Source organism: Orycteropus afer, unplaced genomic scaffold (genome assembly GCF_000298275.1).
Source record: "Orycteropus afer afer isolate SDZICR_OR568_19922 unplaced genomic scaffold, OryAfe1.0 scaffold00016, whole genome shotgun sequence".
In the NCBI taxonomy this organism is placed as follows: domain Eukaryota; kingdom Metazoa; phylum Chordata; class Mammalia; order Tubulidentata; family Orycteropodidae; genus Orycteropus; species Orycteropus afer.
This window is the reverse complement of record NW_006921603.1, coordinates 10,604,108-10,620,247: the sequence shown is the minus strand read 5'-3', so window position 1 is coordinate 10,620,247 and position 16,140 is coordinate 10,604,108. Positions and strand designations below refer to the sequence as shown.

At 37.9% G+C, this 16,140-nt stretch overlaps 1 protein-coding gene across 1 annotated transcript in view; it reads left to right on the top strand.

The window, feature by feature from the left end:
* JMJD1C (jumonji domain containing 1C) overlaps positions 1–10,751 on the top strand; it is a 379,129-nt gene extending 368,378 nt beyond the window's left edge. Inside the window, exons 23-26 of the mRNA XM_007959051.2 lie at positions 2,508–2,647; positions 4,293–4,469; positions 10,210–10,341; positions 10,662–10,751. Coding sequence (XP_007957242.1) covers positions 2,508–2,647; positions 4,293–4,469; positions 10,210–10,341; positions 10,662–10,751 — 539 coding nt within the window. The remainder of the gene's footprint in view (positions 1–2,507; positions 2,648–4,292; positions 4,470–10,209; positions 10,342–10,661) is intronic.
* The last annotated feature ends 5,389 nt before the right edge of the window (positions 10,752–16,140 follow it).

The following is a 16,140-nucleotide window of genomic DNA, read 5'->3' as shown; positions in this document are numbered from 1 at the left end:
CATGTTGTAAGAAGGGACCATTCCCTGGAGAAGGATGTCATGCTTGGTAGGGTGGAGGGTCAACGAAAGAGGGGGAGGCCTTCAACGAGATGGATTGACATGGTGGCTGCAATGATGGGCTCAAGTATAGGAGGGATTGTGGGGCTGGCGCGGCATTGGGCAGTGTTTCGTTCTGCTGTGCATGGGGTCGCTATGAGTCGGAAATGACTCAAAGGCACTTAACAACAACAACAATGGCTCTCACTAACTCATAGTTGGGTGGTGGGTTTTCTTTCTGATTCCTTTATTACTTGCCCTTGTATAATAAATGGTACTCTTGATCATTTCTTCAAATACACTAGTCTTGGCTTTTGTGACACTACTTCCCTGCTTCCCTGGTTCCACCTTATAGACTGTACCACTCCTTTTCAGTCTTTTTCCCCTGATTCCCATTAATGTTGCTCTTCCTTAAGAGTTACAGGCTGTGCTACTTTACATGCTCTTCCTGTGGAATTCTGTACGTGACTTCCACCACTGTGTACAGCTCTTATTCCCTGTCTGGAGCCCAGAGTGTATCTACACCTTAGTGGCAAGGTGCTGATGACATGGAGATTCATTATTCTTCTTTGTGTGTCTTTGACAGTTTCTATAATACACAACCTGAATTCCCCAAAACTCTCAAAACTCATTTTTACATTATGTTTCTCAGCCCCCTCAATCGACTGTATTCACTATTGTAGTTACAAACTCCTTACCACCACCTCTAGAGATTTTGGAGTCAGGCACACTTACATTGTGATCTCAGCTCTGGTAGAGAAGTTTGTGACCAACGGTTCACATTGCATACTCTTTCCATCCCTGTGATTCTGCAGAGGTAGTTTCGTCTTTGTTTGTGCTTTGTTCAAATCATTCCGTATAGCATTTACTCACTAATAGAACCTGTTTTTCTTCTTTACTATTATTTCATTTCCTTAAATGCTAGAATTTTATGATTCATCTCTGCTCCTACACACACTGCCCCTACTCATTCCTAGCATAATATTTGATTTTTTGAGGAAACTTTCAACATTTTAAATAATTCTCTGGCTTTCTTCCTTTAGCTAAAATTTTTGTCACTTCCTCGGTCACAGAGAAAGCAGTGTTTCCGAGTTTTGCTGATGCTTAAATCACGTCCAGCACGTGCTTCTCTGTGTCCAGTCGTCCTTCTGCCTCCTTCCTCTCTGGCAAACTCTGGGTGCTTCCTTCAGACTGCACCTCAGATTGTTGCCAGGAAGTCATCGATCTAAAGAGTAAATTCCTCTACCCCAGCCAGTCATTGCTTTCCCTAAGGTACATCCCCTCCTCCTTTTTTTTTTTTTTTTTTAATTTTCAGAGCAGTAAAATTGAAAGGGGATATAGAAATGACCGAAGATTTCGAGCTTTAATTTTATTATGAAAGAACATTTTAAACCCTCCCCATATGAAGGTGATAATCTGAGTAAAGGATAGTTTTTTTATGATAATCATTTTATATTGCCATTAATTTTTTTTTTTTTTTAATCATGGATTGGGGGACAGGAAGCTTTGTCACAGGTAATATTTGTGAATGGAACCAGTGATCTATGTGCTTCACAGCATCCTAGGACAGTGTCTTGTGCATAGTACACTGTAAATGTTATAATTGGGAGAACAGTGCAGCCAGATTTAAAAATAGAAATAGATTTTATTATCAAAAGTTAGTGAACATGATATGTGCTTTGTAATAGGCAATGCATTTTTTTGTTGTTTTAAAAGAACTTTTCTTCAAATGTTGACTATAGTGAAATCAGAAATTCATAGAAGTCCTTCCTTTAGTTCCACACTCAGAGATAACCACATTTAGCAGTATTGGCATATAGAGTTCCTAAAGTTTGTTATAGATGTACCCACACACATGCAGCTTTTTGGTTGGTCTGCATTTTACAAGGATGATCTCTCTGCTGATTAACCATAATAATGTAACAAATCTTCGGGAACTAGAGTCAGAAGATACTGTGCCCTGGCATTCATTAGTCATGAGATAAAGAGCAAATCCCTTCACCTCACTGAAACTGAGTAAGTGCTCAGGTATAAAATAGTGGTTATGATCCCTGTCTATCTGACCTAAGTAATTGTAAGGGCCAAGTAATCAGTCATGATCAGGAAAGGGCTTTGTAAGTTAGGGAATGCTGTGTAAGTACAAGTCGTTATTGTGACTGCTCCTCTGGGACGGGGAAAAAGTTGGTTAAGTTTCCGAAGAAACTTTTTTTTTTTCTTTTTAATCTTCCTGTTCTTGGTTTGCAGAAAACAAATGAACTGAAAAAGTTACTATCATGCTCCTAGTTATACAGGGCAAACATTCTCTGTACTCTTGTAGTTCTGACAGTTTTAAATATACATGTGCATTTGACGACTCCTCAGAATTCCTGGACTCAGTCAGGCACTCTGCTGCTCTTAAAAATCAATCTTAAGAGACTCAGCCTTCTGATCATCTTTATTTACCAACTCGTAAATACTCTTTTGTATCTCAGGAATACTCAAGAAATTTGAGGAAGAAGATTTGGATGATATTCTGAGAAAAAGATTGAAGGACTCAAGTGAAATACCTGGTGCTCTGTGGCATATTTACGCTGGGAAAGATGTTGACAAGATACGGGAATTTCTTCAGAAGGTATAATTTAGGTTGCAAATGGTTTCTCTCTGCTTTGAGTAAGGACTTAATTTTTTAATGTAACCTCATTTGGCATTCAGTAATATAAGGTCATTAAATGGTTTTTGTTTCAAGAAATGAGGTGATTTTTAAGCATTTCTTGAAAGTCATTAGTTTCTCTAGAACCTTTGAAAGCTTTTTTCATGTTGAGGATTTTTAATGGCAATTCCTTCTTAGTTACTAGTGCTCCCCCACCCCTTTTATTGTTGTTGTTGTTATGTGCCATGGAGTCGTTTCCAACTCACAGTGACTTTATGTACAACAGAATGAAACACCCCTTTTATAGTAAAGGACTAATCTGTTGATGAGTCAGATGTTCTTGGGGATCCGAGGGAGGCGGAATATAAAAACTGTGCTTTATAGAAACATTTAAAGAAGATGGGATCTTTATTTTCTTTTAATCTGATTGATATTTTTGGCTTTGAGCTAAAGAATGATTCCATGCTATCACATCTGATCGCTCTGAAGTACTTACTTGAGTAAGCTGAAATTTTGAGTTAATGGTCCCTTTAATTTAATTGTTAGATACTCTGAAAGAAAGTAACACATAAACTGGAAATAATTGGTTCAGACATTTCCCTTAAATATTTTTTAAGTTTTATAGTTACATAGATTTCTCAAAATGAATCATAAGTGCTGTTTTTCTTGTTTTGTTTGTTTGTTAATTTTTATTGTGATTTGGGTGAAAGTTTACAGAGCAAATTCATTTTCCATATAGTAGTTCATACACATTTTGTCTCATGACATTTACTGCAGTTCCCCACAGTGTAACAGATCTCTTCCCACTACTTCCCTCCCATGCACTCCCCTCCCGGCCGCACTTGCCCCTTCCCTAGCTATCTCCCTGTGCAAACACTGCCCTGCTGTTCTCCCAGGTGATTGCTCTAAGGAGTATATCTACCTGATGTAAATTTCTACCCCATATGCCTGGCTGTTGTTTGGCTAGAAGCCACAGGAATTAGTTCATCTCCAGACCTGAAGGGCAACTAGGGGCCATAGTCTCAGGGGTCTCACCAGGCTCTATCAGACCAACAGACCTCGTCTTTTTTTTTTTTTTTTAATGATTGTGAGTTTTGTTCTCCCACTCTATTGAAGATCTCTTACAACAATCCTGTTTTAATTCATCTTCCAGCAGAAAAGTCTCTCTTTGTAATCAGTGTGAAGTAAGGAAGGTATCATCCTGTACCTACTCTTATCCCAGAATACTTAGCAGTATCTTACTCTAAAATATGACAGATTACACCAATTTTAAAACAGGATTATTTCACTTATTGGTAAAAATGTTCCCTGATTTGTCTTGGGGCAAAAAAAATGCAATTAAGCTTTTCCTCATCTCTGCTATATTCTCAGTTCAAGTGTAGGAAAAGGAACCAGGTGGATGGAGAAATACTTATGGTGGAAGAAGGAGGTGAGAAGGGAGTGGGTATGCTTCACTTTACTAACAACATATCAGTGTGCCATATTGGTTTGTTTTCCTTTGGCTTTTCAAAGTATTATAGAATGTTACAAAAGACAGGTAAAGAAAATTGAAAATTAATTGAACAAGATTTATCATTTCACTTTTTTAAATATTTAAGTTATCTTTTAATTGTAATCCATATTTCAGATTTCAAAAGAACAAGGCCTTGACGTTTTACCAGAACATGATCCAATACGTGACCAAAGTTGGTATGTGAACAGAAAGCTCCGCCAGAGACTGTTGGAGGAATACGGAGTCAGAAGCTGCACTCTGATCCAGTTCCTCGGTGATGCCGTTATCTTGCCCGCAGGCGCCCTTCATCAGGTTTGTAAAGATGTACCTCTGACGCACATACCCATTGCTGAAAGAACCAATTTTCAGTGGAGGATGGAAATGTTTTGAGTACTAATATAAATGGAAGTAGACATAAGTTAGAGTAGTAGTCTGCCTTTCTTAAGACATCACTAAAGTGCCTTTCTATGGCTTAAAGAGCTCTGGCATAATTAAATACTTTAAGAGCTTAAATTGTTTTAATATAGCCATATTTCCATTTTCCTGTTGTCTTTGAATGGATCAAAATCTAATTTTTAAGACCTCTTTTAGGGGAAATAGTCAGTAGAAAATAATTCTCAGTTACAGAGCTTAAAAGTGGGGAGAAGAGGACCAGGACTTGGAGATCATGCGTTTTCTAAGGCACCAAGTGTAAGTCGGATGAATTACATGAATTACTGACTGGACCGTTTCATAATTTAGCCTTTAGATGTGCCTCCTGCCTCCCTTTAGGATGCTAACATAGCAGTAGCCCTTCCCAAAGAAAGATAATACATCATTTATATAGCAATCAATGCATAAAACTTTTTTAAAAAAAGAGTTGAATACCTAATCTGTTGTTTCTGTGGCTTGACTGTGGCATATGGAAGAATGGCTTAGTCTATGGAGGAGGGCATTAAAAGGACACAATAGATTGCTATAGGTAAAATGGGATGGTGCTACCATAGTCCACCGTAGCCCTTGTTAGGAACAAAGTGTGCAAGGGAAATCTGAGACCCAAAGGCCAGTTTGACTCAGAGTTGGTTTCTGACCTTTCCCACTGCCCACTAATTGACATATCCCTGATGTGTGTACTTCTAAGGAACGTTCCCACTTTTTATGTAACTGTATATATGTGGTCACTGCCTGTTCAGTGTTTGTAACACTATTTGCAGTAACATTCCTTCAGTGATAACAGTTGCTTAGATTTTAAGATGTCAAGTTCAGGATCAGATTTATCTTCTTAGATGTCAAGTGGCATTAATAACAATAAAATATAAATATAATGTAAAATATAATAATAAATGTAAATTTTTCTGTACAGTAACATCCTGGAGAAAACATCTTATTTAAGGAAATAATACAGTAGATTTTTTTTGTGAACGGAAATGTTATTAATTGTCATCAAGTCAGTTCCGTCTCATGGCACCCGTGTGTGTGCAGAATAGAACTGCTTCATGGGTTTCCAGAAGCTGACCACTAGGCCTGTCTTCCAAGGTTCTTCTGAGTGTCTGAACTGCCAGCCTTGCAGTGGTTACTATTTACGCCACACAAAGATCTTTAAGTAATAGAAAATAACTTCTCTTGAACAGTCTTATTCATATGGATAAGTTAAACATTATCCAGTATTATGTTTTCTTAACATTAACCAGACATTGCAATTATTTTATTTGTTTTCTCTGAGATAAAATTTATGTATAGTGAAATTCACCCTTTTTAGTGTGTGATTCCATTAAGTTTTGTCAAATGCATAATTACGTAACATAATCAATCTAGAACCATTCCATCACTCCAAAAAAATTCATTCCTCTTTCTAGTCAAACAAGGAACTCTGGTGGAACAGAGCTTAAGGCAGTTGGCTGCTAACTAAAAGACTGACGGTTCAAACCCACCAGCCCTCAGTAGAAGAAAAATAGGCACCCTGTGTCTATAAAAGATTTACAACCTTGGAAACCCTATAGGGCAGCTCTGCTCTGTCCCGGAGAGTTGCTGTGAGTTCGGATCTACTCGATGGCAGTGGGTTTGGTTTTTTCAGTTGTAGTCAAGCTCCCCCTCTCCCCAAAGAAATCCCTACAAGTTACCTACTTTCTGTCCTCTATAGTCTGCTTTAGTGATAATGACGTATCAGTGGAATCATACAATATTTTAGCTTTTTGAGTCTTTTTTTTTTTTTTTAACCTAATATGTTACATTTGTAATCCATCTATGTTACGGTTTCTTTTTATTGCTGAGTAGTTGTCTGTTTTATGAATGTACCACTTTATTCACCGGTTGAAGAATATTTGTGTCCTTTGCCGTTTCAGGCATTTGTAATTAAAGCCACTATAAAAATTTGCATACAATTTTGTTTTTGAATATGTTTTCATTTCACTTGGGTAAATACCAAGTGTGGGATTACTGGGTCATATAACAACTGTATGATTTACTTTATTAATAAAACTTCCAAACTCTTTTCCAAAGTGATTATACCATTTTCTGTTTTTATGTGAGTTTCATTTCCCCTGTTCCCTTGTCAGCACTTGATATTGTCAGTTTTGTTTTATAAGCCATCCTAATAGGTATCTCTGGGGCTTTTTTGGGGGAGTGGAGGATATCTTTTTTACTTTTTCATTTTTTAATTTGCATTTTCTTAAAGGCTAAATATCTCAAGCATCTTTTTATGTGTGTATCTTCCATGTGTATATGTGCTTTGTTAAAATGTTGTCAAATATCTTGTCCCTCTTTTTTAATTGGGTATATTTTTCTTACTGAGTTTTCAGTGTTCCTCATCTATCCTAGATCCAAGTCCTTTATCTGAGATCTGTATATTCTCTTAGTCTTTGGTTTGTCTTTCTGTTCTTTCAATGATGTTTGTTAATTACCAAGAGTTTTTAATTTTTATTAAGTCCAGTGGGTCATTTTTTTTCTTTTATGTATGTTTTTATTGCTATATCAGTGAAGTTTTTGCTTAACCTAAGATCACAAAATTTTCTGCTGTAAGCTTTTTTTAGTACAAAATGGAACACAGTAAAAAGTCAGTCTTTTCTCATCTTTGCCCCATTTCCTCTCCTGCTAAGGTGATCACTTTTCCCACAGAGAGATTCCCTGCATATAATTGTCTCCCTGATACTGTTTTGGGAAAGTGGGAAGATCAGTCTTTTCTGAAAAGAGTAGAGTGGTCCTGTTAAAAAGTCATTTCATATATCCCTTCAGCTCAGAGCCTCATAAGGGCCTAAACTATCTGCACCTGCACCCTACACACACACAGAGACACACACACATACTCCTTCCCTCCCTCCCTCCCTCCATGTTCTCCCTGATGTTTTCACATACAACAAGTGTGCTTCCACCTTTGTACTTGCTTAATCCTCTTGCCTGGAATTTGTTTTCCTGTGAGATGTGTATAAGACTTGTTTCTTCACATTCCTTTTATGTTACTTTTCTTGGTGATGTGTCTTCCCTAACAGCCCCATTTCCTGCCTTCTTTCCTGCTTTATATTCTTCTGTTGCAATCATGACTTCTAATATGCTCTCTAATTTGGTCATTTTGTTTATTGTCTGTTAACTAACCCCAAGGATGTAAGCTTCATGAGGTCAGGGTTTTCTGTTTATTGCCTAGACAATGTACTTAAAATAATATGTGTAGACCTCTTTTTAGAAGTTCTGAAAATATGTTCTCATATAGAACAAATTTTTACACAAATGTGGATAAAAACAAAACTAGAGCTTTCCATAATGTCTGTGTATTTCATTGTTTCTACAAACATAGGTAAATTTTAACTTCTTCCTATGAGTCATGTCCGACTAGATGGCACATAACAACAACAACAACATACGTGTCTTCTGAGTACTTCAGAAGGTTTACTTAAGTTAGAATCCAGATTCCAGTTATGGTTATACATATTTTCTTTTGAGATACATTGAAAGTTCACCTAGATTTTAGGTAACAAATTTCATCTTGATAAAAGAATAGGCCAAAGTAGTATTCATGACCTGGGGCTGCAAATTCTATTCTGACTTCTGCCAATAAGTAGATGAATGTCTCAAGAGAAGATTAACTTCTCTGCTGCATGTTGTGGTACAGATATTTCCATATTCCTAATTTCCCTATGTCATGGTAATTACAGCAGTTTTTTGTACTTTGTTGAGAGGGTGCTCTCCATGACTACAAATTGGTGATGATGTTTAATGAAGTGATAACTATTCACAATCTTAACTTAGATTTGAGATAGGTTATTATTTACAGCCTATTTCGTTCTTAGAGATTCTCAGAACTGTTCATTGCTGGCATCAACATATCCTGTACAATACAGATAGGAGCTCTGGTAGCATAGTGTCTAAGGCACTTGACTGCTAACCCAATGGCTGATGGTTCAAACCCACCAGCCACTCCTCGGAAGGAAGGTTGGGCAATCTACTTCAGTAGTGATACTGCCTCAGAAACCCAAGGAAGGGTTGCTATGAGTCGGGGCCAACTGGACAGCACATAACAACAACAACAATGATACAGATGGCCCTTAAATCATTTCAAACTGTAAGTCAGTGGTTCTGAAGCTTTAGTGTTTGTCAGAATTTCCTGTAGGGCTTGTGAAACACAGATTGTTGTGTCCCTACCCTTGTAGTCTAGGGGCCTGAAAATTTACATTTCTAACAAATTCCTAGGAGATGCTGATGGTACTATCCAGGGACTACACTCTGAGAGCCATACCAGTTATTTCTCCTTTTCCAGGAATTTTATAAGACTACCCAGAAAGATCACAAATTCCAGATCATACCAGTTTGGGCCTCCTGCTGTCATATTGAGCATTAATAAAAATGCTGTCCTAAGAAATAATGAAGTATGGAGCCACGTTTGCACATGCTGAACAGATAATAAGACTCTCGATTGATTCCTTGTGCAAAGCTGATAACACAAAAGACTGGAGGTTGCATTTAAATGATCGATTTGAAAGAACCTTGCAGATGGCCATAATCCTAGGGTAACTCTAAAATTGTTGTGGTCAGTAGGTCTGCTTGAACTATAGCTTAACTTTTCATCTTAGCTTCTCTCAAAAACTTGAACTAAATTTCTTTTCCTCTTCTTTAACCTACCCTCTGGTGTCAGAGTTAACAATGAAATGACTAAAATGCTGAAAACCAAAGGAGCAGCCAAAAAATACATGCAGGTTGATTGCACTGGTAAAACAGATTATTGCCAGTAAATATTTTTATTTAACTAACACATACTTTTTTTTAATATCCCATCTTAACAGAAATGATAATTTAGGATCTGATTATCAGGCTCTCCAGAAGGATTTCTGGAAAAGTTCTGTTCTTTTCATACTTTAAATATTCCAGGAATATTACTCAGCCATAAAAGGAATTCCATTCTGATACATGGTAATCTAAAAACACCAAACCAAACTCACTGTTGTCGAGTCGGATCCAACTCTAGCTCGAGGTGGTAACTCAAGGTGATATCACTGCGGAAGTAGATTCCCCAGCCTTCCTGTTAGCAGTCAAATGCCTGAGGCACTATGCCACCAGAGCTTCTTACAGGATAATACTATATGGATAAATTTTGAAATTATGCTAAAGTGAAATAATCCAGACACAGGATAATGATTGTATGATTCCACTTACATGAAACATCTGGAATAGGCAGATGCAGGTGTAGACAGGGTTATCAAGGACGGGAGAGGAAGGACTGGGGAGTTATGCTGAATGGGTGGGTTCTGTTTGAGATGATGAGAAACTTTTGGAAATGGATGGTGGTGATGGTTGCACAACATTGTAAGTGTAATTAATGCTAGTGAATTATACACTATTAAAATGGGTTTTTTAATGTATTTTCCACAATAAAATGTATTTTTTAAAAGTACTCCATTTGCAAAGTCAGTGTAATTCACGAAGATTCTCAGTGTTGTAACTTTGCCATAAAGCATGGTCTTGTGGTTTGAATTCAGGTGACGTTTTGGAGAAGATCCAGTAGAATTTTCCCTTACAGACAACTTGGCTTTTCTTTGCTCCACTCCTAACGTTTCTGTCCCACTGACTGTTTTTCTTTCGGCCATAGGTACAGAATTTTCACAGCTGTATTCAGGTAACTGAAGACTTTGTGTCTGCAGAACATCTTGTACAGTCATTTCACTTAACACAGGAACTGAGACTTCTAAAGGAAGAAATCAATTATGATGATAAATTACAGGTAAGAAACGCATTTTCTAACTAGATCCTTTCTGCCGCCTTTTTCTATTCCAAAATGCAGTAAGTTTATAACAGCTTACGGGGGTGGTCATTGCCTAGTTTGTCACATTAGGATAACAACCAAAGATAATGGTAACATGTATTTAATTGTGTGACTTGTAGTAGTCTTCAGGTTTTTTGTTTTAATGATACTTTTTCCTTTACATTTGGCTTTCTTTGGCTCCTATTAAATTGAATTTTATCTACTTTAATTTAATCCAATTTTCTTTGGTTAATTTGTCTCCAGTTAAAGTAACTAACAAATAACAACATCTCTTTCAGGTGAAAAATATTTTGTATCATGCAGTCAAGGAAATGGTGAGAGCTTTGAAGATACATGAAGGTGAAATAGAGGATATGGAAGAAAGCTAAATGTGGTTGGTCCCGTTTGGTGTTTTTGGCCTGTGGAACTGGGATTATGTATCCTTGAACTATGATATGTATGCACACTGACTTAAGCTTCATGAAACCATCAGTGCCAAGAAATTCTCTTTGTAGTAATTACTTGTTACTGACACCACAACAGTATAGCATATGTCACAGCTCCTGTGATTCAATGTTAATTATTAAAACAAGATAAATTTAAAAAGCAGCACTTCATAGCTGTTTTTTGTATTATACTGTATATGAAGTTTGTGAAAATGCCAGATTTAAAATGATGTATTTATTTTTGGAAAAAAAAAATTCTATGCTATATTGTTGATCAAGTGTAAATGTGACCTTGTACAGTTTGCAAAAATAACGTGATATTTTTCACTACATTGAGACAGTTACTGTGAGAATAGGACACAAACACCAGCTATTGCCTGCATTTGGGAAATTGCTGAATCGCACAGCAGTCATGTCATAATCAGAAAATTACTGCCAAATAATTGTAAATGTGTAAAATACAAAGTATATAAAGTAGATACTAAATACAGACACTTCAATATTTTGTTGAAGCTATTCACTGTACAATTAAACATTTTCAAAAGGTGTAATTTATTTAAAATTGTCTCATTTTGGTAAATTTATGTGAACTTTTAAAGCTAAATATTAAACTTAATATGCTATGTAAATATATACATATATACATTTAATGATGTATTTTTTTAAAGCATTGGCTTGCTTTTATTTGTTAAAGTGCAAGTGTTACATATGGCTTTGTACATTAAAGTTGAAAGGGGTTTTACATTTTCCATTAAAAAGACTTTCCGAAAATTTGGCTTGTTCCAGAGTTCTCCCTCTTTTGACATGCATAGTTCTGGAGTTTTTTTCTGCATCACCGTGACAGCTACCATTCTCTCCTGATAAAATGTTCTCCCTTTATCTTTTATTCTTGTAAGCTTCCTTTGTCTCTGCATAGTTTATGAACAATCACAAATAAATGGCCCAGCTTAACTTGTTCTATTGCCCAGGTGAAGAAAGGAATACAGGTAATTCCAGCATTTGTTACTTAAGAGCATATTTAATTGAAGGAGAATCATACATGAATTTTAAAAGTCCTAAGTATTTAACTAGACAGTTTTGAGTAACTTGGTTTTTTCCACAGCAGAGATAGCTGCTAATATAGTGTTGGGGAAGGAGGGGAAGACAAGGGGAGCTATAGCTAGTTCCAGGAAAGAGCCTGGAGTTAGACAAACGAGTTTGAATATGACTTCTGTTACTTACTGTGTTACCTTGGGCAGGTTGCTTTAATTTGGAGTCTTGCTTTTAATACCTGACTGCTATTATTAGTTGGTTGCTTAAAGCTCAAATACTCGTAACTCTATTATTTATTAGAAATATATAACCCTCCACTGACCCCTGTAGGATTCAGAGGGGAAAGTCTTCCTTTTCTTCTGAAAGCAGTCATCACACAGCTGTAAAGAAAAACAGTGGAGCTCACATTGTGACACTTTGCGGTTTGCTTGTGGGTGTTTGTTGTCCTGATTTTTCTTATGTCTGTGGTCTTTTAGCTCAATGTAGGCTATAAATGGCACCCTCCACTCCAGGCAGGAATGTGAGCAGGTGATGTTTCACATTAATTCCCACAGCTGGCCTGAGAGTTAGTGGGAGGGATGATGACTGCTTGCCTAGAAAAATACTGGGCTGAGGAATATTCCAAGTGATTTTGTGGACCTTCTCTTATTGTGGTGAGTTTTTGACTTTGTAATGCCATTTTCTAAATATGACTCAACTCATTAAATGTTACCTTTTGCCTAATGCTTTCATATGTTCCAATGAGAAATTAATTTTAAACCACAACATTAATTCTAGGGTAGACCAGCCCCTGTTAATCCCCAGAGCCTACAAAGATCACCAAGTTTCGGTGAGTTTTCTCTCAAAAGACTTCACTTTTCTTCTATTGCTTGTGCTGCCTTTTAAACACAACTACAACCCCTTTGAAATAGCCAATGCTAAGAAGCATCAAGTGTCAAATAATTTGCCTTATTTGAGAGCAAACCCACCTACCTGTGGTTATATAGCCACAGTGTGGCCTACGTTCTGGTAAGTCTGGTGTGCAGAGAAAGGACCTTAATAATTACATCATTAAAGGTCTTTGTAGGCTTTTGGGAAAGTTGTGTTCCTGATCAGCTCCTTCATTAAGCAGTTACTCTGACCGTTGACCTTGTTTCCTCCATCCCTTGGGGTATTTCTGATACTACTCATACATGTGAACATCTGAGTATGTGGAGTTCCTCCAGATACTAGTATGGTAAATATTACCTTAAATACATAGAATATTTTGAAAACCTTCTAGATCAGGAGAGGTTTTCACAGGTGACTTCATCTACTTTGAGTTGGCTCTCTCTATGTGAGCCAGTGAACTATAGCTAAGGCCGGAGGATGCCCTTCTTTTCTGTGGCTTGTCTGAAAAAGAACTCAACCTTGGGACCAATGGAGCATATGCTTCTCCAGGGTGTGTGTTATGTGGAGGGGTTGGGAGGAGGTCATAACTTGGTTCCACTTTGAGAGGAGGTGCATTCTGAAGATCTCCAGTGTTGCTCCTTTCCACCCTCTTTGATCTCAAATTTGACAGATGATGAAAAATTTGGATAGCGGGTCAGTGAACAGTGCAAAGGAGGATGAAGTGCAGAATCAGAGAGTACTAACTTCCTTTCCCAAGGAGAGCTTGTGTGGTCCTTGTCAGTGTATTGATAGTGGTTAATAACTGCCAGGTCCAATTAGTATCGCAGAATAAAACAGACTCAAGGGAGGCCATAAAAGCTTAGTAAGTGGAAGTAGTTCACGATAAAGAGAATGCAGGGATCATTGTTCCTATCTACCTATGTCTTTGTATGTGCTGCAAATATGTCAGTAAATGTAGTGGAGCATACGGGGGCAAAGTTACAAAAACTTCTTAGTCATAATCAGACACCTCGAGGGAATGTCACTGGGCCTGAGGGCTCAGGACCATAGTCTCCAGGGACATGAAGGTTAATTGGCATAACATAGTCCACAAAGACAATATTCTACATCATATTTGGGTGAGTAGCAATTGGGGTCTTAAAAGCTTCTGAGTGGCCATTTGAAGTGCAACAATTGGTGTCTCCCTATGTGGAGCAAATGAAAATGAAGAAAATCAAAGATAAAAGGAAATAATTATTCCAAAGGACTAATGCACCATGTGAACCCCAGCCTCCACCACCCTGAGACCAGAAGAACTAGATGGTGTCTGGCCACCACTGCTGCTGCTGCTCAGAAAGGGATAAAGTCTTTGATCTGAAAAAACCAAACTCACCATCAAGTTGGATTGACTCAGCGAACCCTCCTTGGGTTTATGAGGTGGTATCACTACAGAAATAAATTGCCCAATCTTCCTTCTGAGGCGTGGCTGGTGGGTTTGAACTACCAGCCTTCTGCTTAGCAGTCAAATGCCTTAGGCACTATGCCACCAGAGGTCCCAAGTCCTTGATAGAGTAGGGGGAAAAGTGGAACAAAGTTCAAAATCATAAAAGATCAGGCTTACTGGTCTGATGCCTTGTGGAACACCTGAGACTATGGTCCTTACACACCTTTCAAGCCAGGAACTGAACTGAACCTCTGTAACTCAACTGTCAGCCTGGTGATAGGCCAGTAGGGTGAACAATAGTATCAAGCAGATATGCATTCATTAGAACAATCAACTATACAGGATCAGAAACAGCATTTGCCCAGGGGTAGAGGTAGGAAGGCAGGAAAGGGGCAAGGAAAAAGGACGAAGGGAAGAGGTGGGTGCAGGGAGGCGATGGGAAGAGTCTATTACAGTGTGGGGCTTGGTATGCCAGCTGTGCTAGGCCATGATTCCCAGTGGTTTGACATACATGATCAGCCTCCATTTTGTGATCTGATGTGAGATAATCAGTTGAAAGTGGAGTTTGCTTATTTTGTAGAAACATTATGTTGAACAAGAAATATTTAATAATTGTGTTAGCGGACTTATTCCAGATATGAAGGAAAACTGTTAACACATTAAAGGGAGAAGAAATGGTAGCAGTTTTCATATTAAATGGTTAAATAATCCAAATAACAATAAATATGGGACTTCACCTTGAGAAAAGACCCAAAGTTACCTTGTGGAAGTGGACATCATAAGGGTTATATCTTATGACTGAATTACTGTGAAGTGGTGGAACGAAGGTTATCTGAAATCAGACTGGAAGTTTAACTCCCAGATGTGGGTTTGACTCATGGCATACACCAGGAAGGCAGGTGGCTAGGAGATGTTTGAGACATGTGCCATGTTTATTTTGTGTATTCTGTGACTTCTTTCAATAGGTGGTTTTCTGCATTCATTGAGTTTTTCTCTCAGACACACTGCCCTTAAGCAAATGCAAAATTCAAATGGGAAGAGTTGTTGCATTGTGGGGACTGCAATCAATGACATGAAACAAAATATGTATAACTTGTTGTATAGAGAGTGAATTTGCTTTGTAAACTTTCACCCAAATCACTCCCCCCCCCCCCCCAAAAAAAAAAAAAAAATCATATTCCCTGATAGACAATTAGCAGCTCTGGTTTAAACCCACCAGCCGCTCCTCGGAAGGAAGGTTGGGCAATCCTACTTCCATAGTGATAACTGCCTCGGAAACCCAAGGAGGGTTGCTGTGAGTCGGATTCAACTCCATAGCAGTGAGTTTTTTTGTTTTTTTTTTTTTCTTTTTGATGGCACAATGTTTAACTGCTTGGCTGTTAAACAAAAGGTGGGTGGTCTGAACTCACCAGCTGCAGGGGGTTGGGGGAAGATGTGACAGTCTGCTTCCATAAAGATTGCAGACTTGGAAACCCTGCAGGCAGTTCTACTCTGTCCTATAGGGTCAGTGCAAGTTAGAATCGACTCAACAGCAACAGGTTTGGTTTCAATAGATGATTCACTTTGTAACGTTGGAAATTTCTAAACAACTATCATAGCTGAGCTGACTATACAACAAAAGATTCTTTGAGTCAAAGCTTTTTAAAGTCATGAAACCATATGGCTTCTGAAACATTCTAGGATGGTAAGAATTTGGCAAATCTGTTGAACTAATTATCAGTATGACCTGAATCACTATCTCACATTCCCTCCTTGAAGAGAAAAAGTAGCAATTCATGTTTTAAAAGAAATGCTGTATAAGTTCTAGAAAGTGTAGTGTCATGGATGATACTGCTGCTTATCCTGGTTAGTGGAAGTTTTGTGGTATTGAATAGAATATTCCATGGTCCACCACAGATGGCTTCCATTGACTGCTACCTGAGTTTCAGTCAGCCACAGGGACCCAGGTGGGGGGGTTACGAGAGGTCTCCAACAGCAGGACAAACTTGTCTGTCAGTTTGTCCTACT